This window comes from Miscanthus floridulus, chromosome 9, assembly GCF_019320115.1.
Source record: "Miscanthus floridulus cultivar M001 chromosome 9, ASM1932011v1, whole genome shotgun sequence".
Classification (NCBI taxonomy): Eukaryota; Viridiplantae; Streptophyta; class Magnoliopsida; order Poales; family Poaceae; genus Miscanthus; species Miscanthus floridulus.
In genome coordinates, this window is record NC_089588.1 from 127,252,003 (window position 1) to 127,279,560 (window position 27,558).

Below are 27,558 nucleotides of genomic sequence, written 5' to 3' on the forward strand. Positions count from 1 at the left end.
TAACCCCTTTTGATATTTTTGTCCCTGAGCTTTTGCATACTATGTAACAACTTTAGTATATTTTTGGAGTAACAACTTTAGAATTACATGGTAGTAACTCCTTATAGAAATCTCTTACACATAAATTGTTAGTAAAATAAAATTCTTTGAAACATATGCTAGTGGGGTCTAGTTTTGTTCTCCTCGTCAGGTAGAATATACCGGTGCAGACGGAAATGGAAACGGATATAACATTCAAAAAAAATTATAGCAATTCAAAAAAAAATGCATTGCATTTTTAGGTTTGCGTGCAGGGTGCAGGGCTGGTCGGAGTGGCAAACATGCGGGGCTGGGATCGCGCGCTGTGCTTGAGCGTGACAGGTCCTGCCCTATTCGCGTCCGTTTTTATTACCCGTGGCCAACATCCTAGCAAGTGGTGTGCTGAACTCTCACGCGGACTTCCGACGCGGACTTGTGGGGCCATCCAGTGGGCGGCAGCCGGCACCGGCGGCAGGCGCTTGGCGGTAATAAGTGGGAAATGAAAAATAAACCCAGGCGACCCCGACAGCCGTAGTCTACTACTAGTAGTCTTCACCCCTCCTCGCCGAACTCCGGGGCCGCACTCGCTACCTCGTCGAACTGGTCGTCGTCTCTTTCTTGCATTGGTGAGTTGCTACTACCCCGTCCACCTTCCCGCGTATACAATAGCTAGCGGCCGATACTTGAGGGATCGATCCGCTTGGTGAGTTGGTGGTGGCTTTGTTGGGCCATGGCCACCAGTTGTGTTGTGTTGTGTGCATGCACTCTCCTCTTGGCCTGGGTTGCTGGGGCGAGCGGTGTGGTGACCGGTGACCCGCCCTTGCTGTGCTTAGGGAGTAGGGTTGTCGGGTTTTAGATCTTTGTTTAATCTACAACAGTACTAGCTTCAGAGAAAGTTGAGGAGAGTGCGCCAATTTCTCTCTCTCTCTCTCTCTCTCTCTCTCTCTCTCTCTCTCTCTCTCTCTCTCTCTCTCTCTCTCTCTCTCTTCTTCTCCTTCTTTCTGTGTGTGTCTGTGTGGTCAGATGGTAATGTTTTCCACCCCCAGCAAAATTTAAGGACAATATCCATATGGTCCTGCGATTTTGCTAGGTCTAATTAAGGAGCGAAAGGTAAATAAACAAGGGAAAACATACACACGCTGGAGACTTATTAGCTTCATATCGTACTTTTGGTTGATAATGAATATATATATTTTATTTATTTCAGGTGTGATCGATTGCCTTGCATCAACGACGCGTACGCACTGAAGCTGTGTCGACTAGGGTTCCAGGGCGTAAGACTAGGATGTTGCGGCAGGTGTGTGAACGATTGCCTCCTAGCTCACATATATAGGAGTACATATATATGCTATACCTACTCTTACGTGGACTTCACAATGAGTTCCAATGGGTGGTGGTCTCCCGACCAGGGATCCAGGCCGAATCAACGCGTACGCAGGACGTCTATGCAAGCTGCTAATAAGATGTCACAAGATGGTGTGTCGTCGTCACAGCCACCGGAGTTGGAAGAAGAATCATCCCAAGCGAAAACCGCCAAGAGCGGTATGCTCATGTCTTGGGATGATGTAACTCCGCGGCCGGTGCGGATTGCTAGGCTACTGGGGCTGCTGATGGGGCTGCTGCTGGTGCCGGTGCTGGTGCTGGTGCTGGTGCTGGCGTCGAATATGTTTCCTTTGTGGCTGCGGGAGGTGGTGATGATGCAGCTGGCGTCGGTGCTGGTGCTGGTGGTGCTGCAGGTGATGGTACAAATCCTCAAGAGGTATATGGACATCCACAAACGAACTATACGCACATGCACAATACAAATTACGTTTGGTTGGATATATTAGCCTATATTTAAACTTTTGCAGTGTCTTTTATTTTTGTTTTGTTGTCTGTAGGCTCTTATATATATATAAACTTGAGTGCAAAAAGTAGGCTAAATAATAGCTAGTATGTCAGATTTTATGTTATTAGGTAGTAACACTAACTCATTGGTGCCAACAAAATGAAATATCCTCGCATTGCCTATTTCAACTGATACCTGTGAGTGACCACAAGCGATCTCACACTATCACAGAACAGACGATCACCGCTGGTTGCCCCAACCCCGCAGTGATTCAAACTCAAGACCTCAGCTTTCACATTACCTCGAGCCCACGTACCAGCTGAGCTACACGACACATGTGACTTTACAGCTAACACTATTCTTTTAACTACATATTTTCAAATCTTATATTGTATACTTGACACTCGAAATAATATAATGATAAAGTTATTAACTGCAAGTTGTTGATCTCGTCGAGTACAACTTTGATGTTGACTTTGTCTTCATTCGATATTGTTAATCATGTCAAATCTAATCCGAGAACTCATATTGAATATTCGGACTTGTAAACCATCTCATATTAAAAAGTTGTCAACTACAAAGTTTTAGATCTCTCCAAACTCTGTAATTTTCAAATGAAAAAGTTATAATTTTTTTTGTGCGAAACAGCTATCATTGCCGATTCAAGAAATGGACCGGTAGTAATAGATGGACTATCACTGCCGGTTCGTGGCTTGAACTGACAATGAGAGTATCATGCCTATCATTGCCGGTCGTCTTATCATTGCCGGTTGAACACACAAACGGGCAGTGGTACTCTATCACCCCTGGTTCCAAAATAACCGGCAGTGATAGTCCGACAGTGATCATTAGTTTTGTAGTAGTGTCACTAAACGACTTAACACAACTTGCATGTGCACGACAAACAAAAGTCGACACATTGCATGCGTTCGCGTTGTTTTGGGTTGTGGGTTGTACTACACATAAGGCTTACTGCATGCTAAGACTAGTGCAAGCAATTAATCACAACCTCGTCTTTCACAACGCTTTAGCTTAGTATGACAAATCTTATTTTTCTTCTTCTATCTTAAGGGCATGTTTGGGACAGCTCATCCACTCAAAAAGTAAATCTGGATCTGGAATTCACCGTGGATCAGCTCCACTAGTGGATCTGAGATCTACAGTGAAACTGTTTGGCTAAGCAACTAGTTCCAGATCCATGCAAGGGCATTTTGGTTAGAGTGGACAAGTTTGCCCTTGGGATAGGCCCCACGTGTCAATGTCTTGAAAGAACTCGCGGTGAAAATTGTTGGCCAGGCGGGCCGCGCCCCGTCCAGGCTAGCTGCATCGGCGGCCAAGGGGCCGCACCCCGGCCAGGCTAGCTGCGCCAGCGGCCAGGTGAGATCCTGACGTGGTGGGGCTCAGGAGGCGGAGCAAGGGGTGAGAGAGGAGCTGAGCGGATGCTGCCGGGGCGCGGTGAGGGCGGGACGGGCACGCGCGGGGCTAGAGCTCTTAGGCTCGCGGCCAGGGCGGCCTCTCCAGTGGAGCACGCTCGCCCGGTAGCTGCCCCGGCCGATTGTGCGGCACTCGCGCGGGGGAGCACGCGGCCATGGTGAGGGGAGTGCGGGGCCGACGGGGAGAGGCGCGGAGGGCTAGCGGGCATGGCGCGCATAGCCGAGGCTTGCCGGAGAGCCAAGGACGCGCACAACGGAGCGCCGCTGGAGCTTGTGTCGGCGGCCAACGGGGGCGCGGCGACCTCCGGGGGAGACGAGGGCGTGGCGACCTCCGAGGGCGAGCGCGCGGGTCCGAGGGGTGCGTGGTGGCCAGGGCGGCTCGCCGGCCACGGTGGCCAGTGGGGGAGACACTGGTAGAGAACAGAGCTTTACTCCCGATGGGGAACCCCCTCTAGTCCCGGTTCTCCACCCGGGAGCAAGCATCCGGGACTAAAGGGGGATCCTTTAGTCCCGGGTCAGGAACCGGGACTAAAGGGGGACCTTTAGTCCCGGTGGGTAACACCAACCGGGACTAAAGGTGTCTCCTGACATGCCACGATGGCCAGCACCCTTTAGTCCCGGTTGGTAATACGAACCGAGACTAAAGGTTTTTTTTCTTTTCATTTTTTTTCTTTTCAAAATAGGTTTTCGAAGTCGTATTGTACGCTGCTAATTATACATTTATACGCGCGTATAGTATGTTTCGGTTCAAGCACAATTAACGTATTAAATCACACAATTCAAGCATATATATATATATATATATATATATATATATATATATATATATATATATATATATATAGCATGCATCATATATATATTTACATGCATGCATGCATATGTGTATTTTACAATATATTATTTCATGTGCATATATTACAAAAGATTGTATTACAGTTGTTGTGATATAACAAGTTTCCTCTCATCCTCTAGCTTGGCTTCCATGGCAGTGTTGGGTCGAAGTAGAACTCGCCCTTGGAATCGATGACCTGGTCATTAAAAAATCTGACTATAGACTCTTGAATTGCTTTGATTTGGTCTTGCCGCATGACCTTTTTCTCCAACCATCGAGCCTACAGGTTTGAATTAAAGGAAAATAAATTAATATATGTACACACACTATATATATATATATAGACATAGTAACACAATCAATATATGTAATTAAATGAATATATAGTGTATTTTTAACGTACTTTGAGTCTCTCTGTAGGAGTTCTTTGAGAGACCACCTTGATAAACTTGCAAACATAGTAACCACAGTAGTTGTTCCCCTGTTCCTGCCTCAGACACCACTTTACAAGAAAAAGATTTGTCATCCAATCTGGTGATCCGGTGAAAGCTATATGTTTAATTAATAAAGATGATGCGATTTAGGGGACTTACTTTCAAAGGGATTACATTCAGTGGCGCTTTGCATTTTCCCATGTGTTGCTTCTCAATAAAGGTTTTCCAAACACTGCCCAATAAAAAATTTGCCACGTCATCAGATATAGTTAATCATCATGTTTGTGTGTGTATATATAGTTAATAGAGATACCAAAATTGTCTCTGGATAACATCTATCATATCTTGGTAGTCTTGTTGTGGTTTTCTCATCGAGTCATAGATTATCAAGTGACTTTTCACCAGATCTATGTCCATCAATATCCAGTGATTGCTGCATGTGTTTATAGGATATAATGCATAACACTCATTAATTAACTAGAATCAACATATGAGCCATTAAGGATGATTGATATTATTAACACTCACTTGAAGTTGTAGGGAAAGAGTATATCCTTCTTGTGGCGTTGGTTCACTAAGAAGTTCATGAGGTTACTCTCTGACTCAGACTTCCAATTAGGCTTTGAAGTAACTGGGTCTTTGAATACTATATGGGGATCCACAAAATCAATTTCATTGCAGCCTTCCTTTCTGAGCTCTGTCATTGTAAATCTGCATATATATAGTACTTGTTAGGATAATTTATATGCATATACACACATATGATGAGTTTAATAATAGATCGAAAGAATTATTACTTACAGGCAATAGCAGCTAATGATAACTTTGTCCAGAGAGGTCAGACGGCATAGTTGATGAAATTCTGCAAAGTCAACGTACATAACATCATCGCCACAGAACCAATGTTCGTCTCTAATTCTGACACCAACGCAGAAGTCTCCACCGGTAGACGCCTGCATGTACCACTTGTTTAGCAGGTACATTTACGTCCCCAGATCACATAAGACTTGAGGGTTGTATAGACTCTGGCCTAGTACAAATTTTTTCTTCCAAATATCAACCTCCGCCGCACTCTCAATGTTTCCATCACCAAACATCTGGTAAAGGTCGAGACCAGTCTCTTCAATAAATTCACCAAGGTGATCCAAATCGACATCCGGAGGTATGTTTGCCTGATGCATTAATCCTAAATTCGAACCATATTCATTACCAACAACTAGCGGGGGGACTGATTGGTGCGATTGTTGTCCGAGTTGTGCAACTACTTTCCCTGCCCGCTTCTTTTTCTGTGCCGCCTCAATTGACTTGGTGAGAGTGCGGTCATAGTCCATTAACGTTGATTTGGACGGCTTACGAGATTCTCGCTGTTGTTGCTGGTAAGAAGCCACCTTTTTTCTTAGAATATCTGGAGCTACGAAGAAGTACGGTTTCTCCGGGTTTCTCCTTGCTTCTTGATCCTTTTTAAGTTTGTCATAGAATCTGGACATATCTTTTTTATATGCATCAGTTACTTCTTCCTTCTCTTCAGATATTATTTTGGGAATAGCCCTTGGTTTCACGGTGGCTTTCTTTGCCGGCGGGGACTGGTTCTTCGTTTGCAGGGCTGGCCTCTTGCTAGTACTTGGCTTCTTGGTAGGCGGGGGCGAGGGAGGCGTTGGAGACCTCCTTGGAGGTGGTGGCAGCGGCGTTGGAGACCTCCTTGGAGGTGGCGGCTACGGCGTTGGAGACCTCCTTGGAGATGGTGTGGATGCAGCCTCGCCTTCCAACACATTGTCATCGTACAGAGCACAATGATGATCTGGCGATTGAACAATTGGATTTAGGTTGGGGGAGGATCTGCTACAAAAAAAGGAATGACATATTATTATGAGCAGATTGTTAATTATTTAAGCCAATATAAATTAATGATGTAGTGTTTTCATCCGCACCTATGGTGAGGTAGTTCAGGAGGAGGTGGAGGCGACATCCCGGGAATGATGATGTAGCGCTTGCGCCATAGAATGAATGTCTTCTCTGCTTCTCCTAGAGTCTTCTCGCCATCACCTCCAGGAATGTCAAGATGCAAATCACTAAAACCTTTTTCAGCTTTATCTACCGAGATGGTAGCATATCCTTCTTGGATTATATTCCCATGAATCCTTGGTGTCTTGGTTCGGTCGATAGGATTAACAAGACCGATAGCCACCTTGATTGTGGAATTCCCCTTCGGAATGTGTAGCTCACACGATGTACAAGGTTCAGTGATGTCATCCACAGGGAAGCGCAGTCCTGTGTCCCCTTGATTTGGTATCTCTGTGGAAGCACAACTGCTTTTCAACTGAACAGATTGGCTAATGTTGATTCCTGGCTCTGATGCCTGCTTGCTTGCACTCACTGCTATTTGCACTTGCCTTATGATTTCCTCCTGCATTCTCGCTTCAAGGTTTTTTTCCCGCTCCTATGCTTCACGCACCGCTTCCTCCAACCTCTGGAGCCGCTGTGCCTCTTCTTCCTTCTTTCTCTGGCGGCTTCTGTAGGAAGGTCTGTCCTGAGGGAATCCATGCTCCCACGAGACACTTCCTTTGCCTCTAGTTCGGCCACCGTGTTCAATAGTCCCGATGGCGTATGTCAGTTCATCCTTCTCTCTGTTGGGCCTGAACGCACCACTAGCAGTAGCTCTCTGAGCATAAAACAATCTTTCTGTTGCTTCTTGCAGTCTTGTGCCATAAACGCACTTCCCTGTCTCCTGGTCCAGTGTTCCCCCATGAGCGAAAAACCAATTCTTTGCACGCTCTCCCCACTCGAGTGATTCTGGTGTGATACCCTTGGCAAGAAGGTCTGCTTCCATTTTGTTCCACTTCTTAATGGCAGTCGGGTAGCCACCTGATCCCAAGTTATGGTGGTATGTCTTCTGTTGGGCATTACGTTGGTTCTTTATCACCCGACTCACACCCTCTTCTGACGTCTTATACTGTACAAACTCATCCCAATAGGGCCTCTGCTTTGAGATCAGGCTTGGGACAGTGAAATCTGGTGCTATGTTCTTGACATACGTCGTGTATAGGTGTTTCTTCCAAGTCTGAAACTGGGTGGCCATCTTCTTCATTGCCCAATCCCTAACTCGCTCCTTCAATTCATCACCATCTATTATATCATCATAACCATCTGTTTGGAGCGTGAAATGTGCCAAGACATCTTTCCAAATTAACGTCTTGTCACGATCGGAGACAAAACTGATATGAGGAGCATTGGTCTTCTTCTTCCATTCGCAGGTACTGATCGGGAGCCGGTCCCGTAAAAGGTAACCATAGTGGTGCACGAATTTCATTTTATTTGGCCCCCCGGTTCACCTGTATCCACATTGAACTCCGAGATGATGAAGCGGCCCTCCAATGGCTTTTTGGGACCTCGAACATTTTTACTCTTCGTTGTAGTTGTTGATGTCGATCCAGAGGGCTACAAAACATAAACATTATTTTTAATGTCATGAGCACACATAAGACATATGATAATATATATAGCTAATAATAAAAAATATATACTTGGTCAATATGTTGTTGCTCATTTTGTTCAAGAGCTAAGTACTGACTCCCGTCATCTGCATCCTCTTGCACGTTATTTTTAGCACCATCATCGCCGGCAACTTGAGTGCCAGTGTTGATCAAATTCATCATCAACTCCTCCTCATCCATGTTTCTCGGGTCGGCCATCTAGCTTCAAAAAACAAAACCAATATATAGTACGTTAAATCTTTGCTTACATGCGTAAAATCTACGAACAATATGCATTATTAAATCTTGCCCCTCGGTCACGGACGCAATTCGCCACACTAGGGCGAACTGCGTCGGTACTAGGGTGAATTAGGGCTATACATAAATGGCCGAGGGCGAATTGCGTCGGTGACTAGGGCGAACCACGTCGGTGACATCAACAACGCGGTTCGCCCTAGTCACCGACGCAATTCACCCTAGTGTGATTGTTTAGCGTTAACGATAACGATAATACAAATGTTGATCGACTAGGCCGTGAGAGAGGGCAGTGTGACGAGAGTGGCGGTGCTCCACTCCGCCGTATATATGTTTGTACACATGGGTGAACGAGGGCGGTGGTGCTCCGCTGTATAAACCCTAAACCCTAGGGCGAACGAGGGCGGCGGTGCTCCACGTATAAACCCTAAACCCTAGGGCGAACGAGGGCGGCGGTGCTCCGCCGTATAAACCCTAAACCCTAGGGCGAACGAGGGCGGCGGTGCTCCACCGTATACATAGAAACGCATGGCGCTTATATACCATGGGCCGTATACATATGCCAGCCACCAGCCGGGAGTACTCGGTCGAAATGGTTCACTAATTTGTATAATGTTGGTAAGCCGGAATAATTCCCAGCTCCATTCCTAACTAATTGAAGGGGCCCTAACTTGTGGTCCAACTATCCAGTATTCCATGCCGTTAGACCCCAACTGTACGTACGAATTAATTAGCCATGAAACTTATACCTAGGATCGATGTCAGATCTACAGCTAGCTAGCTAAGCACCCCTTCCCCTAATTGTTCAAGATCGCCCGGCCGACATCATTAGCGCCGCCACCGCATTGTTCAAGATCACCAAATCACGAACAAACTTACGAACCACCAAGCACACACATACGATGGTCGCGGAGAATCATTGCCGTCGTAGAACGTACGTACGTACCTCAGGAATGGAGGAGAGGAAGCCGCGCGCGTTGGCGGCCTCGTCGTCGCGCCATGTCAATGCGCTGGAGGGTACGGTGTGGCCCACGCGTCGGGCCGAGGCGGGCAGCAGCTGGCGCCGCAAGGTCGTCGGCGCGTGGGGTGGCATGGGGACTGCGGACGCGCGCGAGGCGGTGGCGACGATCGGCGTCGGGCGGGGTGGCGGTGGCGTCCTCGATGTGGCAGGCCGGGTGGCGTGGGCGCAGGGGGAGAGGAATCGGCGAAGAACGCAAGGAAGAAGATGGCACTGGCATATATATGCCACACCCCTTTACTCCCGGTGCCAGCCCCCCACCGGGAGTAAAGGTCCTTTACTCTCGGTGCGTGTTACCAACCGGGAGTAAAGGTATACCTTTACTCCCGGTTGGTAACACGCACCGGGAGCAAAGGTTTTTTTGGCGGGCCATGAAACTGCAGCCCACCTTTACTCCCGGGTGGGCTTCCCACCCGGGAGTAAAGGTGGGCTGCAGTTTCGCTTCCCGCATGTTTTAAGTAAATTTTTTTAATAGAAATACAATAGTCTTGTTAAATACATAGTAAATTAAATAAAAGGCATAAAATTATTTTGTTAAAAATATGGATTTTCTTTTTCTTTATTGCACATAGGAAAAATCTATAACCTAACTTTTTTTATTTTTTGTTATAATTATAAAACATAATGTAACTAATATTTATTATTTCGTTAATGCAAAAATGTAGTGTTTAATTAAAATTATTAAAACTATTGGTTTTGGACAGTAAATTTGTTTTCACATCATTTTAACGTTAATATTTTAATTTTTTATCACTCAATATCCTAATTTAACTTTTTGAGAGAGAAATCGCACCAAATCAAACATTGATTTAATTTGAAATACGACATAATAAACATCTGAATTCACAATTATTATATAATATCTCAAACACACACTACATTAAATCACTATATCATCAAGTGGGCACAGCTGTGAACTTCTTCTTTACGTATGTCCCTTGGTTATGATCACGTCGTAACCATGGAGTGTCCTCATCATTTACCAAGATGCTAGGGTCTTTATTCACTTTGAAGGGCGGAATTCGGTCATCCTTTTTATAATCTTCTGACATGTCCGACTTGTCCTCAATTCCCACGATGACTCTTTTCCCTGAAAGAACTATGTGGTGCTTTGGCTCTTTGGTTGAGTCATTATCGTTTTCCCTCTTTTTGGTTTGGTAGACATATCATTGACATAGAACACCTGATTCACATCCTTGGCAAGGACGAATGGTTCGTCTTTGTACCCAATATTACTAAGGTCTACTGTTGTCATTCCATACTCGTTGTCTATTGTTACCTCGCCTCCGGTCACCTTGACCCATTGGCACTTGAACAATGGGATCTTCAAAGTAGGTGCATATTTTAGTTCCCATATTTCATCTATGCATCCATAATATGTCTGCTTATTCCCATTCGGGTCTGTGGCATCTATGCGGACACCACTATTTTGGTTGGTACTCCTTTTATCTTGGGCTACTGTGTAGAATATGTTCCCATTTATCTCGTACCCTTTGTATGTGACGATATGCCATGATGGTTGCATAGCCAATAAATACAGTTGCTCATGGATGCTCTCATCACCTTGACCTTTTTTTCGCAACCAACCGCCGAAAGTTTCCATGTGCTTACGCGTAATCCAAGCTTCAGTCTTCCCTGGAAACTCGGATCGTAAGAGATCCTTGTGTGTCTCAATATACAGATCTACCAAAGAGGAGTTCTATAGAACTGTGTAGTGCGCTTTATTGAAATAATCATCCTCCGTACCAATATATGTTTTCCTCCCTAGTGTCCCCTTTCCGCTTAGTCTCCCCTCATGTCTCGATTCAGGAACACCAATCGAGTCAAGGTCGGGAATAAAGTCAACACAGAACTCAATGACCTCTTCTGTTCCATAGCCCTTGGCGATGCTTCCTTCTAGGCGAGCACGGTTGTGAACATATTTCTTTAGGACTCCCATGAATCTCTCTAAGGGGAACATGTTGTGTAGGAACACAGGACTGAGAATGAAAATCTCCTTGACTAGGTGAACTAGGAGGTGTGTCATGATATCAAAGAAGGAAGGAGGGAACACCAACTCAAAGCTGACGAGACATTAAACCACATCATTCTGTAGTTTAGCTAGATCAGTTGGATCAATTGCCTTCTGAGAAATTGCATTGAGGAATGCACATAGCTTCACGGTGGCTAGACGTACATTTGGAGGTAGAATTCCTCTTAATGCAACTAGAAGTAATTGCGTCATGAGAACGTGACAATCATGGGACTTTAAGTTACAGAATTTCTTCTCTGGCACATTTATAATACCCTTTATATTCGAGGAGAATCCAAATGGTACCTTGATGTTGTTTAAGCATTCAAACATGATTTCCTTCTCCTCTTTGCTTAGAGTGTAGCTGGCAGGACGTAAGTAATGGCGTCCATCATCTATCTTCTCTGGATGCAGGTTGTCTCTTTCTCTCAAACAACGCAGGTTCTGTCGTGCTTTAAATGTGTCCTTAGGCTTTCCATACACACCCATGAAGCCTAGCAGGTGCACACAAAGATTCTTCGTCAGGTGCATCATGTCGATCGAGCTACGGACCTCTAGGACTTGCCAATAGGGTAGCTCCTAAAATATGGACTTCTTCTTCCACATGGGTGCGTGACCGTTAGCGTCGTTCGGAACAGGTTGGCTGCCATGTCCTTTTCCAAAGACGACTTTCACATCATTGACCATATCGAGTACATCCTCACCGGTTCGGTTGCGAGGCTTGGTCAGGTGGTCTGCCTTCCCTTTAAAATGCTTGCCTTTCTTTCTTATGGGGTGATTTGCAGGAAGAAATCGACGATGGCCAAGGTACACGACCTTTCGACATTTTTTCAAGAATACACCTCTAATATCACCGAAGCAGTGTGTGCATGCATTATATCCCTTGTTTGACTGTCCTGAAAGATTACTTAGAGCAGGCCAATCATTGATTGTTATGAACAACAATGCTCGCAGATCAAAGTGTTCCTGTTTGTACTCATCCCACACACGTACACCTTCTTTATTCCACAAAATGAGAAGTTCGTCAATAAGTGGTCTTAGGTACACATCGATGTCATTGCCAGGTTGCTTCGGGACTTGGATGAGCACAGGCATCATAATGAACTTCCGCTTCATGCATAACCAAGGAGGAAGGTTGTAGATACTTAGAGTAACAGGCCAAGTGCGATGACTACTGTTCTACTCTCCAAAAGGATTGATACCATCTGTACTTAAAGCAAACCTTAAGTTTCTTGCGTCATTTGCAAACTCCGGGAATTCTCTGTCGATTGCTCTCCACTGGGACCCATCAGCAGGGTGTCTCAACATATTGTCTACCTTACGGTCTTCTTTGTGCCATCGCAACAATTTTGCATGTTCTTTTTTTCTGAACAGACGTTTCAAGCGTGGTATTATAGGAGCATACCACATAACCTTGGCAGGGATTTTCTTCCGCGGACGTTCGCCCTCAACATCACCAGGGTCATCTCGCCTGATCTTATACCGCGATGCATGGCATACCGGGCATGCATCCAATTTCTCGTACTCTTTGCCATGGTACAGGATGCAGTCATTAGGACATGCATGTATCTTCTCGATTTCTAGCCCCATAGGACAGACAACTTGTTTTGCTTCGTAGGTAGTGGCGGGCAATTCATTGTCCTTCGGAAGCATCTTCTTTTGGATTTTTAGTAACTCTCCAAATCCCTTGTCAGATACACCATTCTTTGCCTTCCACTGCAGCAATTCTAGTGTGGTTCCCAACTTTTTCTGCCCTGCATCACAAGTTGGGTACAATAATTTCTTGTGATCTTCTAGCATCCGCTCGAACTTGATCTTCCCCTTTTCACTTTCACATTCTCTTTGTGCGTCATGAATGACCTGACAAAGATCATCAGCAGACTCATCTTCTGCAGCTACCTCTTCTTCAGCTTCTCCCATTGCAGTATCATTGAAGCACGCACCATCGGGAATAATATCATTGTCGTCCCATTGTTCTTCTTCACCTTCTTCCATTACAACGCCGGTTTCTCCATGCTTCGTCCAACAAATATAGTTTGGCATGAAACCCGACTTGAACAAGTGTGAATGAAGAGTCCTTGAGCAAGGATATTCCACCGTATTCTTACATATGGCACATGGGCAGCACATGAAACCGTCGCGTTTGTTTGCCTCGGCCGCACGTAACAAAGAATGCACGACGTCAATGAACTCTTGGGAGCGGCGATCAGCATTGTACATCCAATGCCGGCTCATCTGCATTACATGACATAAATACCATATTAAAACCTAGATCATAATTAATTATTTATACAACATGCGTGCCACCACAAAAGGTACAAATTTATGAAAGCATCGCTACAATGTAGACAATCCCAACTACCACTAAAAGAACTAAAGCTAAAATACATTTCAGGAGCACAAGGATTTCGCGACCAACCTCAACTAAAACAGACAGATTCCCCGATTGTGCAACATCTTTGGGCTTCTTCGGCTGGATCACTGCCTCATTAGCCGCCATATCTGCCTGTTGTGCAAGATATTTTTGCACGAGTTCAACATACTCTTCCTCCCAGTAGAAGCCTGAACATCGTCCACTGCCATCCCACTAAAATTAAAACAAAAAATTAGAACTTTAATCACAACTATCATGAAAATAGGTATAAACTAACCATAATCATTAAATACGATAAAATAACTCACATTGCGATCCGAACACTTGTAGAAGATACGACCCTTGTTGGGACCCTCCTTCTTCACTCGGTACTCCATCACAATCTTCATCTCATCACGACACTTGCCGCATGGAATGAGAGGGAGGCCCGACCTAAGTCGCTTTGGAAACCCATGAGAGGCCAAGGACCCGGAAGTAGTTGCCATCTACTCTCTATACTCATTTTTTAATACACTATAAATTTCTTATTTTATAAACAAATAAAATTAAGAAACTATAAAATTATCTATATCTCTAAACAATGATATTTTTAATGGTCATTGTGTTCTTGTCTTTTACTGCGACAGGTAAGTAATTCACATGATATTTCCGCAAATTAACAGAAGAATGGGAGTGTACACACATAACAATCGATTATCGTTTATATTCATATATATACTACGTTTGGGTACGGTGATTGACAGACTACTGCGATGATATCGGGACATGTGAATAAATAACCATCCGTACTAGTTGACCTTGCTTACGTGATCATCTCGGTGAGCATTTCTCCACCAGACGACACCGTACTTGGCCACGGAAGAGCTCCGATTCTACGAGGAAGGGAACACGGTCTTCCACGACCGTTGCCGCTCTCCCTCGTAGAATCAAAGCTCCTCCTTGACGTCCGTTACCGCTCGGCAGAGAACATGCTCGCCGAACTGAACACGGTCCGCTAGGTCAACTAGCTACTTTAACCTTCCTTGATGTAAATATGCAAGCTTGAAGTGATTTTGAGCTCAAATTGCTTACAAATGAAAAAAACCACAATAAAGAACCATATATATATATATAGTGAACAAAATGGGATAAGACAATGATGAAACATGAGAGTATGAAGTTGGTAACCTTTAGAACTAAAGAATCGACGGAGGAATCGAAGAAATCGATGAAGGAATCGAAGAATGGATGGAGAAAGAGCAAGAACACACCTTAAATTTGAACTTAAGCTCTCGGGCGGGCTCGGGGAGGAAGAAGACGGCCAGCAGGATTTATAGCTCAAAAACATGTTTTAATAAATAACCATCCGTACTAGTTGACCTTGCTTACGTGATCATCTCGGCGAGCATTTCTCCACCGGACGGCACCGTACTTGGTCAAGGAAGAGCTCCGATTCTACGAGGAAGGGAACACGGTCTTCCACGACCGTTGCCGCTCTCCCTCGTAGAATCAAAGCTCCTCCTTGATGTCCGTTACCGCTCGGCAGAGAACATGCTCGCCGAGCTGAACACGGTCCGCAAGTTCAACTAGTACGGATTTTCTATAATTTTCTAACTATTTTCTAAGTTTTTCATTTCATAAAAAGTTAAAATAAAATGTTTAGTCGCGGAGTCCATAGAAATGACCATATTTTGACCTAGCAATGCATTGCCAATTCTCATTGCGTTGCATTGCACCCCAGACCAGACTCCGGACAATAAAATACTATGGCCGATCGATGCCGTTCTTTGTCGTACAGTCGCACGGCGATGGCCGACGGACCCGTTCAACCACCAAATCTGTCAGGCCCGGCTGTTCGGGCATATCGTCAAAAGAGAACGGATTTGCTTCCTATTGCACGGCCTTGCATTGCATCTGTCATACCAGTCGGAGGCACTAGTCCCTATACTCATTTTTTAATACACTATAAATTTCTCATTTTATAAACAAATAAAATTAAAAAACTCTAAAATTCTCTATATCTCTAAACAATGAAGTGTGCTATGCATGCTACAAATGAACGGTGAATACTAGTTTTTAATAGCTACTTTAACCTTCCTTCATGTAAATATGCAAGCTTGAAGTGATTTTGAGCTCAAATTGCTTACAAATGAAAAAAACCACAATAAAGAACCATATATATATATATATATATATATATATATATATATATATATATATATATATATATATATATATATATATATAGTGAACAAAATGAGATAAGACAATGGTGAAAAATGAGAGTATGAGATTGGTAACCTTTACAACTGAAGAATCGACGGAGGAATCAAAGAAATCGATGGAGGAATCGAAGAATGGATGGAGGAACAATGGAGGGAGGAAGCAAGAACACTAGTGCAGTGAGCTTTAAAATGTGCTCAGCTCGGGCTCGAGGAGGAAGGAGACGGCCGGGATATAAAGGGGGGACCTTTAGTCCCGGTTGGTGGCTCCAACCGGGACTAAAGGTCCCTCCCAACGGCTACTACGCCAGACAGAGGTGGCAGGGACCTTTAGTCCCGGTTGGAGCCACCAACCGGAAGTAAAAGTCTACCTTTAGTCCCGGTTGGTGGCTCCAACCAGGACTAAAGGTCCCTGCCACCTCTGTCTGGCGCAGTAGCCATTGGGAGGGACCTTTAGTCCCGGTTGGAGCCACCAACCAGGACTAAAGGTATCTCTAGTCCCGGGAGCAAAAAATGCCGGGACTAGAGCCCATTTTGGCCGAGGATCAAAGGTCTGTTCTCTACTAGTGAGAGGGGCGAGCGCGCGTTGGACGGGAAGGGCGAGTGCGGGGTCCGACTGTAGAAGAAAAGGAGACGTGAAAGAAATAGAACGAATCGGTAAGTTTGCGTAACCGGGGGCAGCGGTGAGTAATTTTTCTCAACTTAGTCAATTCGAGTTTGGTGGAGCACCCCTTCAGCAGCTCCACCATTTTGGTGAATCTGGCCCCTAGATCTACCATTTTGATGAATCCGAGTTTGGTGGAGCTAAATTGTTTGGCAAATTTTTTGTGGAGTTGAACTATTTTTGCTGAATCTTGAGTTGAGGGAGCTGTCCCAAACAGGCCTAAATACTATGCCATTGACATATGCATATATGTAATGAGAACATCGAGAGCAATACAATAACCATACTCTATTTATTATGTACTTTAAACCAGAAGCATATAAGCTACTACCAAAATGAAAGCATGAAACTAACTGTCGTGGGTTTGTAACCGCGGTTAGCTTCGTGGTTGTTCGTTGAATGTCGAAAGTGTGGGCCTCCGATGGCTCGGGTACTAAAAAACACAAAGGAGACACAACGGTTTATCCTGGTTTAGGCTATCGAGACCATACGTCCAGCAGTGAGGTGTTCTTTGTGTTCAGGAGCACCCAAATCGGGGGTTACAATGGAGGAGAATCCGAGTTTGGCAGGGGATCGCTCGGTGCTATTCTACGGCTCGTCGGCGGTGAGCTTTCTCCCCAACGAGTAAGGGATCGACCCTCTCTCTTGTTGTGTTGTCGGGGGAGGAACACTGATGTTCCTCTTGGCTCTGTTCTGTCTTCTTCTTGTACCAACTCCAAGAGTCTGTTTATATCGTTCCTAATACATAGGAATAAAATTGTTGGTGAAAAAAATACACTCCAACAGTTTCTTTAATTAGATATCTAAATATGAACAACCTCTATTTTAGATTTCTCACAAGCCAAAGACAAAAGAGCGGGGTTGATTCTCTAGAGTGCGCATATGATATATAGAAGCTGTTGGAGGGTGAAAAGATATTGAGAGCGATTTTTATTCAAATGACTTTCCAAATGGTGATTTAGAGAATAAGTTTAAGAGAGATTTTTGGAGATGCTCTTAGTATTTATCCAACAAAAGAGGCTCCATGTTAACTCTCAATGCCTAGAAATTACCACATTAATCAGAGAAAATAAAATCAAAATACATCTATGCATGTTGATAGATCACGCCACTAACATTATGCAAAAAGTAACCCAAAATACACTTATACCCATTTTGCTATTTCCACATGTGCCATTGTTAAAGAAACATGAATAAAGTTGTTCAAATGGTATAGAATCAGTGAACTGAGCATAGCTTAGGGCCTTTTTGGTAGAGCAATATCTGATTCTGATTCTCTACGTAAGCTGATTCTCCGAGAGAAGTGATTCTGTGGCTGAAAGTGATTCTTTTTAATTCTTTAGCATAAACTCTTAAAATCTCGATGGAGAATCACTTCACAGAATCAGGAAAAGCTACTTTTTTTTAGCTCTCAGCCTCTTAGTTCATTTCAGAGAATCACTTCACAGAATCAGCAGAGAATCACTTCTCTCTAAAAATTGTTTGACAGAGCTCCTGTTGGATTTAGCAGAGAATCGGCTCTGAGAGTTCTGCCAAACAGGACCTTAGTTGATTGAATTCCTTGCAGTGGATGCTGCTCGGTTGGTTTCGAGTCCTTAACTTGGCACAAATGCTCATATTTTCGTGGATTTATTCTAGAATTTAATGGCGTAGTTTTTCAACAGTAGGCGATGTCTCCGTCTTAAACGAGCCGTGTGGTGACTTCTTCTATGTTGCAATGTGTAATTCGAAAAATGGCATAGAATCTTGTCTTACTGTTACTAATAGGAGGCTCCACGTTAATTCTCACCGAACGCGCTAGAAAAAAAGATAAATTCTAGAAACTCTCATTATAATCTGAAACATCTGACCTTTAATTTGGTATATTATGACCATCATTGTAATAATAGCCATTGGATCTATTATGTCTTATAAAAAAAATACCCACCTCTGCCATTATTAAAAATATATAAAGTAACCCTTAATTTTACATCCAAATTACCCATCTTTGTCATTATAAAAGATAATTTAAAATAAAACCTTAAATTTACATCTAAACTAACTACTTGTGCCATTATAAAACATAATTTAAAATAATCCCCTAGATTTGAATCTAAGTTACATAGTTATGCCATTATGAAAGATAATTCAATAAAACCACCAAAATTCTTATCTAAATTACTCACATATGCTATTATGAAAGATAGTTAAAATAACATGCTAATATGTTTTATAAATTACTGACTTCTAATATAATAAGGTATCTCCTAAGTTTGCATTTGAATTGCCCATATATATCATTATGCACGATAATATAATAAGGTATCTCCTTTTAATTTGTATCTAACTTATTACCTTAACCATTATAAAAAAAACAAACGAAAAATGTCTCAAATCTACATGAAATACTAATATAAGCTATTACAAAAAATAATTCCATATCTATAAAGTATTTATATTGATATTTTAAAATTACATGCTTTTACTACTATTAAGTTAAACGTAAGTATAATACTATGTTCCACCATGTAGACAAGTACATACATATATATTAGGATAAATATTTATTTTAATATATTATCAAGCGTGAAAAAATAATTCAGATAACAAACCACATAGCAATGACACTGACAATTCACTTTAACTTAAATTGATAATAAATTTCACATGTTCTTAATTAAACAAGTTTATATTTTTTACTAAAACATTAATGACATATTAATACTGGACATTTAATTTTAAACATCCTATGTTTCATAAAACAATTCTACAACATATAATTCTTTAAACTGTGGTACAAGCTAAAACAACTATTTATGCCAATATAAGAACTAAGAGGATACTACCTCTATCCCCAAAAGAATGCAATACTAGGAACCGTGTCGGTCAAGCTAGCTTATGTTTGATCAACTTTATAGTAAATAATATTATCATTTATGTCGCTAAATTATTTTATTATGAAAATATATTCTATAACTAATCTATTGATATTTATTTTATATCACGAATGCTAGTACTTTTTTTATACAAATTTAGTCAAAGTTCAAACTGTTTGACTCCTTGAAAAAACGAGAATTGCATTTTGGGGGGGGGGGGGGGGGGACGGAGGGAGTAGCTTAGGACCTAGAATTTTTTTTGTCCAATAAAATAAAAAAATAAAATTTTGAATAAAATATATAATAAGCACTGGTGTTTCACTTAACGTGGAGATAAAAAATGTAACAACTAAATTAAAAGTTGAAAACTACAATATAGATTCATGATGTCACGAGATGGCATAACATATGTTTTGCTTGAGTAGTCATGAAAAATAATTTATTAAGATTGCATTAATAACCATGATATATTATTTACATAAGTTGTTACTTTAGATATATTTATACATTTAAAATGAAACATTTGACATATCTATACTGATAGTATATCCATTACTGCACATATAGTTTCTTAATAAGAAAATTCAAATATCATGAGAAGTGGGGGAGGTTAGTTGCTATATCTTCCTAACTTTTGATATTCCTTTGGAGCAAAAAATGCCATTATAATACTTAAATATTAATATTCTCCTGAGGTTAGCACCGCTATCCCATCCTAGATCCCACTTCATGGTCTACCAGTAATCTTAAGAGACATGGTGCGGGTTTTAAATGACCGTTTATGGCATAAAAGGAGAGTTAATAAAAAAATACAAGAAAAGTAAGAGTTTCAACTTAAGTTGAGGATAAAAAAGTAACAATTAACAAGATTAAAATGTGAAAAAAAAAACAAAATTTAGATGCATGATGTCACAAGATATGAGGTGCAACTAGAGCTGTCATAGTTTAAGCTATATATGGTTCCAATTAAATGTGTATTGAAGATACATATCACAAATTATGCCTCATAAAATCTTAACCTGTGGGAGAGCACGGGTTGATGAACTAGCCTGATGAAAATTATCGATTTCCTGTGGGTAGGGTCTTATATTTTAGTTTTGTCACAGGGTCGTGGATATCTGGCGCGCACTCATGCACGGGCGCGGCAGCAAGCTCGTGAAGTGGGGGCCCCACAAGTGGGTTCTGGACTCCGGCGCATGGATCCACCGTACCTCCAATCCGCTGGTGGTGCTTGATGAAGGCGACCACTGGCACTGGCAGTGGCAGTTCCAGGACCAGAAGATGGCCAGAAGCCTGTATGTCCAGCTGGGGCTCCGATCTGTACGAACGGAGCGCTTTGACTTCCCAGGTGTCCAGTATGTTGCCGGGGACGACGACGACGACGCAAGGAATGTTGTCTCGGTGTCTCAGCTCGCTCGTGATCATGGCCTGGTTACGGTCTTCGAGCCGACGTCTTGCCACGTCAAGGATAAGAAGACAGGACAGATCGTTGGCAAGGGTCGCTTACGCAACGGCATGTACATGCTGGATTATCTACGCGTCGTCGGCCAAGTATGTACTACTCAACAACCCCTCGATATGATATCTTCTTGTCCTGGGACCTACTAGGACTAGCAGCTAATAGCAGTATCGTCGTTGGATTTTCAATTTGATTCTAATTTTTTGTCATGTGCATGCACAGTATATGGGAGACGGAGGAGCAAGAAGTGGAGGCGAACGCGGTGACGGAGAAGGTGGAGGCAGTGGCCATGGAGGACGAGGTAATAATGGAGAAGGGCGTGCAGGAGGTGGACGAAGAAGAGATGGTAGGGGAGAAGGGACCGGAGCTAGCAGAAACCAGGAACAAGGCGGCGGTGGAAGTGGAGCCGCCGGAGGAGATATTAATGATGAAGAAATAGTAAACGAAGAGGAGGAGGAGGGTAGGAGCGAAAATGAGATGAATGATGAGAATGTCGACCAAGATGACGATGGAACAATTCATCAAGAAATAAATGGCAACGGGGAAGAAGAAGATAATGAAAGAGGAGGAGGATCAACTTTTGGAGAATCATCTAATAGAGCACGCACGGGCTTGTTGGGCCTGTCTCGATTTGGTAGGATCTAACTTAATTCTTGCTCTTTGCATTTCATTTCTGAAGCTCTATTTGTTTTAACTTATTTACTGATTGTTGGTTGCAGCTCTCGTTTTGCGCTTGTGCATTGCAGTTTGCATATTATCGACACTGTGCAAATTCATGCTTGCAACTTTTAATAACCTTGATTTCCACAGTCTACCTGGATTGTTGTTACCGTTTATTTTGAGCTTGCAACTTTTAAGGAACTTGAGCAAGACGCAATCCACAAGCCGCAAGCTAGTAAAACAGATTGGGTCTCTATTTCGAGGAAGAAGCAGAGATGGAGAGGGTAAACAAGAAGGAACATCCGGAGATTATGTCCATGAATCATCTAACGAGCATAACAGGCGATTGTTTGGGTTATCACGATTTGATGCGTACGTGTATACATATACCTGCTGCTGCTCTCTCACTCTCTCCCCCTCCCTCTCTCTCTCTCTATATATCTATCTATCTATAAAATAAGTATAGCCATATACTCTATGCATACTTCCATACCTACATATATACTACTCTAGATTGTCTAGTATGATCATATACTCAGTTTACGTATACTTCGTCAGATCATATACACACTAAATTCGAAGACATACATATGGGAGTAACTGCGTCCTAAGAGTAGAAAATATTTTCTATCTATATATTTTTTGATAAATTCTCTTGTGATATATATGTATATGTGTATCTGCAGGACTACGGACCCGACTGGCTACTGGCGCCGCCAGCTTCCCGCGAGAGCCTTTCCAACGTCGACAAACGCAGCACGTCACGAAGACTTTCTTGTGGACTCGGGTGCATCCTTCCACACGACATGGAAAGAGTCGATTCTATTTCCCTATCCTCGGCATCTACACGATCATACCAAGCCACCGACGCTGTCTTTGGGAGGGATCGCTGCTGGGTCTATCGCGGTCACACGATCCGGCTACTTGAACGGCGACAACATCATGCTCGACGGCGTGCTGCTTGCTCTCCAGGCACAAGCGAACCTTGTCTCAGTTGGCCAGCTCTCGATCTATTATGGGGTGCAAGTGGAAATGGACGAGGTGGGCGTCGTGATCAAGAAGAAGCAGGACGGGGTCCAGATTGGGGGAGGCAGAATGCTCAACAATCTGTACGTGCTGGAGTATTTCCTACCAGGAGGCTTATTTGCTCACTGCCCCACGCCCCACCCCTGAGATCTTCGGTACAAGACGTCCAGCTCAGTAGCAATTTTATTTCCAGAGCAGTAGAGCTGGTTCAGTATTGTGTGCTCTCAAGATCCGGTCCGCCAGCACCTCCTATTTTGCTGCTGAGTGCTGATCACACACTGTTGTGCTGTTTCATCAGATACCATTGTCATTGGGTATCAGTTAGTTATGCCGTGAAATCTCCAGTTTTTATACAAATCACTGGGAGTAGTATATGTACAACTGTTGGTCACCATTGTTATGGACCTCGTTAGTGTGCCTGATTTTTGTGGCCGGCATTGCTGTGTTTCCTTTGCCGAACCAGATTGTGCGTATTCTTGTTCTGAATAAGTACGTTACGTAGGTGATCTGTGAACAACAAACCACATTGTATTTGTATATGCTTGTAGCAGTAACAGCAGACCACACTAGTGTCCGATGGGAATGTTCACTCTGGTTGCCACCCCCGACCCCGGCCCCCCGCGCCGCCCCCACGGCGACCGCTCCTAGATCCGCCGCAGTCGCCCCCTCACCCACCGGTGTCCCGCCGGGATCCACGTCCTCCCACGCCACCCTCCCGCCCACAGCTGCGATTAACCCTTACAGGTCCACCAAATTCCAAATCGAGCCCCCACAGTTCCCCTCCACGCAGGCACCGATGCCGACCGCCGGCCGCCCCCACTTGAAGTCCATCGTGGTGGGGTCTCTCACCCTGGAGGTCGCGCCTGAGGAGACCGCGCCCCAGTTCCAGCTGCCGCAGCCCAAGCGCGTCCGCTTCTCCTCCCACCTGCTGCCTGCCAACCGACGTAGCTCCACCAACGGCGCTCCACCGACCAAATCCTGCTTAAGATCCGCCCCTGCAGCTCCGGTCGCCGGACTTCTCGGCCGCTCCCCTACTGGCGACCGCCCTGGGCATTCATTCCGTCCATATGCCATCCCTTCCCGGGAGGGATACAAGCTGGATGGTGCCAATCCAGCTCCGCCAGCCCCTGCTGCACATTCATGCGGCCCTGCTCCAGCGCCACGCGAGTCAGAGGAAGGAGAGTGGACTCCGGTTCGGCGCAAGCACTGGTGGCGCAGCCCTGAATTCAAGTCGTCTGCGCCTTCAAGCCCCGCATCCACCAGGGTTGATTCAGTCCACTCCGACGCCAGCGAGATGCTCCGCGAACACATGAGAGGTAAATGCTATCGCTGCCTTGCCCGAGGCCATGACGCGTTCGCCTGCAGAGACCCCGTAAGGTGCCTCCTCTGCCATTGCTGGGGGCATAAAGCCCGCCACTGCAAGAAACCCCAGAAGCGCAAGGCCCCCTCATCTGACAGTGCCCCTGCCTCCTCCGCTGCTCTCTCTGCGCAGCTTCCCTCCCCTCACTCAGCCGAGGATGGCGAGGCCCGGGGACCCCGCTGACCGCCCGGCGGAGACCGCTGCTGTGGCGTCCTCCACGAGCGACATGGAGAGCGAGCTGGAGCGCCTGTCCTCCAACGAGGTCGTCGCCTGGATCGGCCGAAACCGCCCAGAGGTTGAGCCGGAGGTGGTCAAAAGGGCCATCTACTCCAGGCTCACCGTGCTGCCCGACGACGTCTCGGTGGTAAAGCACTTCCCAGAAGACTTCTTCATCGACTTCACGCACCGCCATCACCACGATGAAGTAGTAGCCTTGGAGTGGCTTCCCCACGGGGGTCTGGACATCCACTTCTGGCCATGGAGACTGCTCACACACACGGCAACCTCTGCGGACTCCAGTACCATGTCAGGGTGTGCCTTGAAGGCATCCCACTTCACGCCTGGAACGAGAGCATCTCCAAGAGAGCGGCGGCACGTGCCTGCGAGCTGGACTATGTCGAGAAGTCATCACTGGACATGAAGGACACCAGGGGCATCTTCCTTTGGGCCTGGACGCACAATCCGTCAGACATCCGATGTGTTTAGTTGTGAGTTGAAAATTTTTAGGTATCATATCGGATGTGTCGGAAGGATGTCGAGAGGGGTTTTTGGATACTAATAAAAAAACAAATTACAGAACCCATCAGGAAAATGCGAGACGAATCTAATGATACTAATTAATCGGTCATTAGCACATGTGGGTTACTGTAGCACTTAAGGCTTTTCATGGACTAATTAGGCTTAAAAGATTCGTCTCGTGATTTTGCCGAGAACTGTGCAATTAGTTTTTTTTTGTCTACATTTAGTACTCTATGCATGTGTTCAAACATGCTCTTTTACTGTAGGAGGCAAAAAATTTTGGAAACTAAACAGGGCCTAACACTTTTCTGGCAGGAGAGCTGAGTTCTACGATGGAGCAGCGCTGCCACAAGGCCGTGGGCGCCATGGCCTCACCTTCAAGGTCCTGGTGCACCTTGACCTGGTGGAGGACCCCCAGTGAGGGATGGACGACTCACCCCCCGTGACTACCCTTGGCTCTTTGGGGTGATAGATGGCGAGAGGCAGCCTCGGGACCGCCACGACCAACCATCTAGGGACCAACCCAACCCTCGCCGCGACGATGATGACGACGACTGTCGCGGCCGTTGCGAACGCAACGACGACAATTGGAGCTCGCACCTCTCCTGCAGCCTCTCACGGACTCCCAAGGACAGGGAGCACAACCACTTGAAAGCCCTAATTTGGTTTTGGTTAATTAATGAAACCTTTTGGACTAACCCTATGTCTAAGTGTGTAGATAAGCTAGGGTAGTTCAATCCAAGTGGTGGAGCTAGATGGCAACCATGGAGAAAGATGGTGATGGCCACATGTTGATGGTGATCAAGTGTTCCAACTTGGAAAAGAAGAAAGAGAAAAACAAAATCCTATGGAGCTCAAGGTAAAGATATAAATAGAGATTTTGTTTTGATGATCAAGACACAATAGAGAGTGTGATCACAATTAGGATTGATAGCCTTACTATTAAGAGAGAAAATAGTTTGTGATTGCGGTTATCAAGTGCCACTAGATGAAGTCATTCGTGCATATGCATTAGGACTTAGTGTGCTAACAATTAACCCTTAAAATGATTGTGAAATGCTAACACACATGTACATGGTGATGTACACTTGGTGGTGGTAGCACATTTGCAAAGGTGTTGACGGTCGTTAACTCTCATTTTTCACCATCAATATAACATGCAAAACTGGATAAATATGATTACCAACATAGGTATAGGGGTTTAAACTAACAAATTCTATAAGTGTTGATGAATTTGTGTCTGCAGGAGGATTTAATCAGAAAACAGGCAAAGTGGACCTATCCGTCAGAGCAAATCACAACCATTCGCGACGAAACCGACTTAGAGGACCTCCAATCCACCATCCAGGACAGATCATCAAAGATCGGGCCGAGAGGAGCCTGGGTGGGGCCGGCCGGCCCCACCTGTAGGCTGACTGGCCTATGAGGCCCACCAATCAGCCCCTGCTTGTACGTTGGTGCTCCACCACCTCTAAGGATCAATCTTAGCCGTGTATCAAGGTCGGTTCGTATCGAGAGCTCAGATGAAGCGTTGCCACATATTCATGGGCCCATAGGATGCCTGGTGCCCCCTATAAAAGGCCCCCCACCTCCTCCAGAAGGCATCAGTCCTGAACCCAGAGACGATCCCAGAGATCATTCAACCTCAGAGCTCCCTACACCAATATCCATAGGCATAGCTAGCTAAGTTAGATCTAGAGAGTCAAGCTTCCCACTTGTTTTCCCGATCCTGTCAGAGTTTGGCTTGGTATAGCCCTGTATCCTTTATTATTCATACATTTGCTATGACATTATTCCTCATATTTGCCATGTTCTTAGTTATCATGTTCTTAGTTTACTTTGATTATATGCTTGGTGTAGTTAGAGTTATCATTATGGTTATGCATAGAATCGCAAAGCGCTAATTCTTGTCGACGAACTGGGTGAGTAGTCGACATTGTGTAAGCGTGGTGCTTATACGTTGTTTACCTGCGGATGCACCCTACATTCCAGATCATGTGGTAGATCACGAGGGTGACAGCCTCGTTGAGTCCTTTGTAGTCCACCTCCCGTCTGTAGGCCAAGTAGAACCTGGTTGCGATGGAAGTAGTCAAGCTCTGTTCTTGCTCTTCTTTAGTAATGTCCGTTATGCATAGATATGGAGTTAATCTTTTGGCTATTGCTAAATATATATGCACATCATTGTATGCTTTGACTTGTGACTAGAATAACTTAGGAATTAATCTATCTTGTATCTACTTACACTTGCTATTGCTATCTTATGGAGTACTCTGAGTGTTGCATTTATCATTTATATATTATTCTCTCTTGGTTTACCCTTGTTTAGAGTAAGTGTTTGGCCTATTGATCCATCATAAGAAAGTAATCAATATTCTTTGCTAGTCTTTCCCTATGGTAAAAATATAAATAACGATATCTGGAATACTCTCGGTGAAGTGCTACAATGGTATATCTGTGCGCTTGCAGAATTTCATATCTTTCTAAGTCAAATAAATACCACAAACATTTCTGGTGTCATTGCTGGAGATTACATCTTTAGTAGTGATGCTAAGAAATGTCAACAAAAGGAGAAGAAGTTGGGAAGTGAGAAGAAGCCTCTGGGAGCTCCGGACCCTGCGTAGGGGGTGGTCTAGACCAATGGGCGAGGGTCCGGTACCTAACCCTAGCAGGGCGCCGGCTCCGGACCTTGTTGAGGCAGGCGTCCAAACCATTGGTTGCCATTCCGGTTGGCTGGGCCCCTGTGCAGCAAGGCGACGTAGCGCGTTGAGGAGGTCCAGATTCAGAGGCGTTGGTCCGGACGCTAGGTCCGGACTCGGTTTGGAGCGATTTTGACCTCTCTGGATGACTCTGGACCGGGATAGAGCTTGGTCCAGACGGCGCACTGCTAGAGTCCGGATGGGGAGCTCGGATGCGCGCGTG

At 44.5% G+C, this 27,558-nt stretch overlaps 1 protein-coding gene across 1 annotated transcript; it reads left to right on the top strand.

Moving 5' to 3' along the window:
* The first annotated feature begins 574 nt into the window (after positions 1-574).
* On the top strand, positions 575-22,922 carry LOC136482923 (uncharacterized). The gene is made up of 6 exons (XM_066480073.1): positions 575-644; positions 1,226-1,315; positions 20,503-20,947; positions 21,078-21,489; positions 21,575-21,887; positions 22,202-22,922. Exons 3-6 carry the CDS (start codon positions 20,528-20,530, stop codon positions 22,686-22,688), a joined length of 1,632 nt encoding a protein of 543 aa, XP_066336170.1. The 5' UTR covers positions 575-644; positions 1,226-1,315; positions 20,503-20,527; the 3' UTR covers positions 22,689-22,922.
* Positions 22,923-27,558: the final 4,636 nt, after the last annotated feature.

What these genes read in the sequence shown, in the direction of transcription:
- LOC136482923 (XM_066480073.1), top strand. Translation starts at nt 20,528, where the DNA reads ATGCACGGGCGCGGCAGCAAGCTCGTGAAGTGGGGGCCCCACAAGTGG. An exon ending in GTTGGGCCTGTCTCGATTTG is followed by an intron (nt 21,490 to 21,574) that starts GTAGGATCTAAC and finishes TGTTGGTTGCAG; the next exon opens with CTCTCGTTTTGCGCTTGTGC. An exon ending in GGGTTATCACGATTTGATGC is followed by an intron (nt 21,888 to 22,201) that starts GTACGTGTATAC and finishes GTGTATCTGCAG; the next exon opens with GACTACGGACCCGACTGGCT.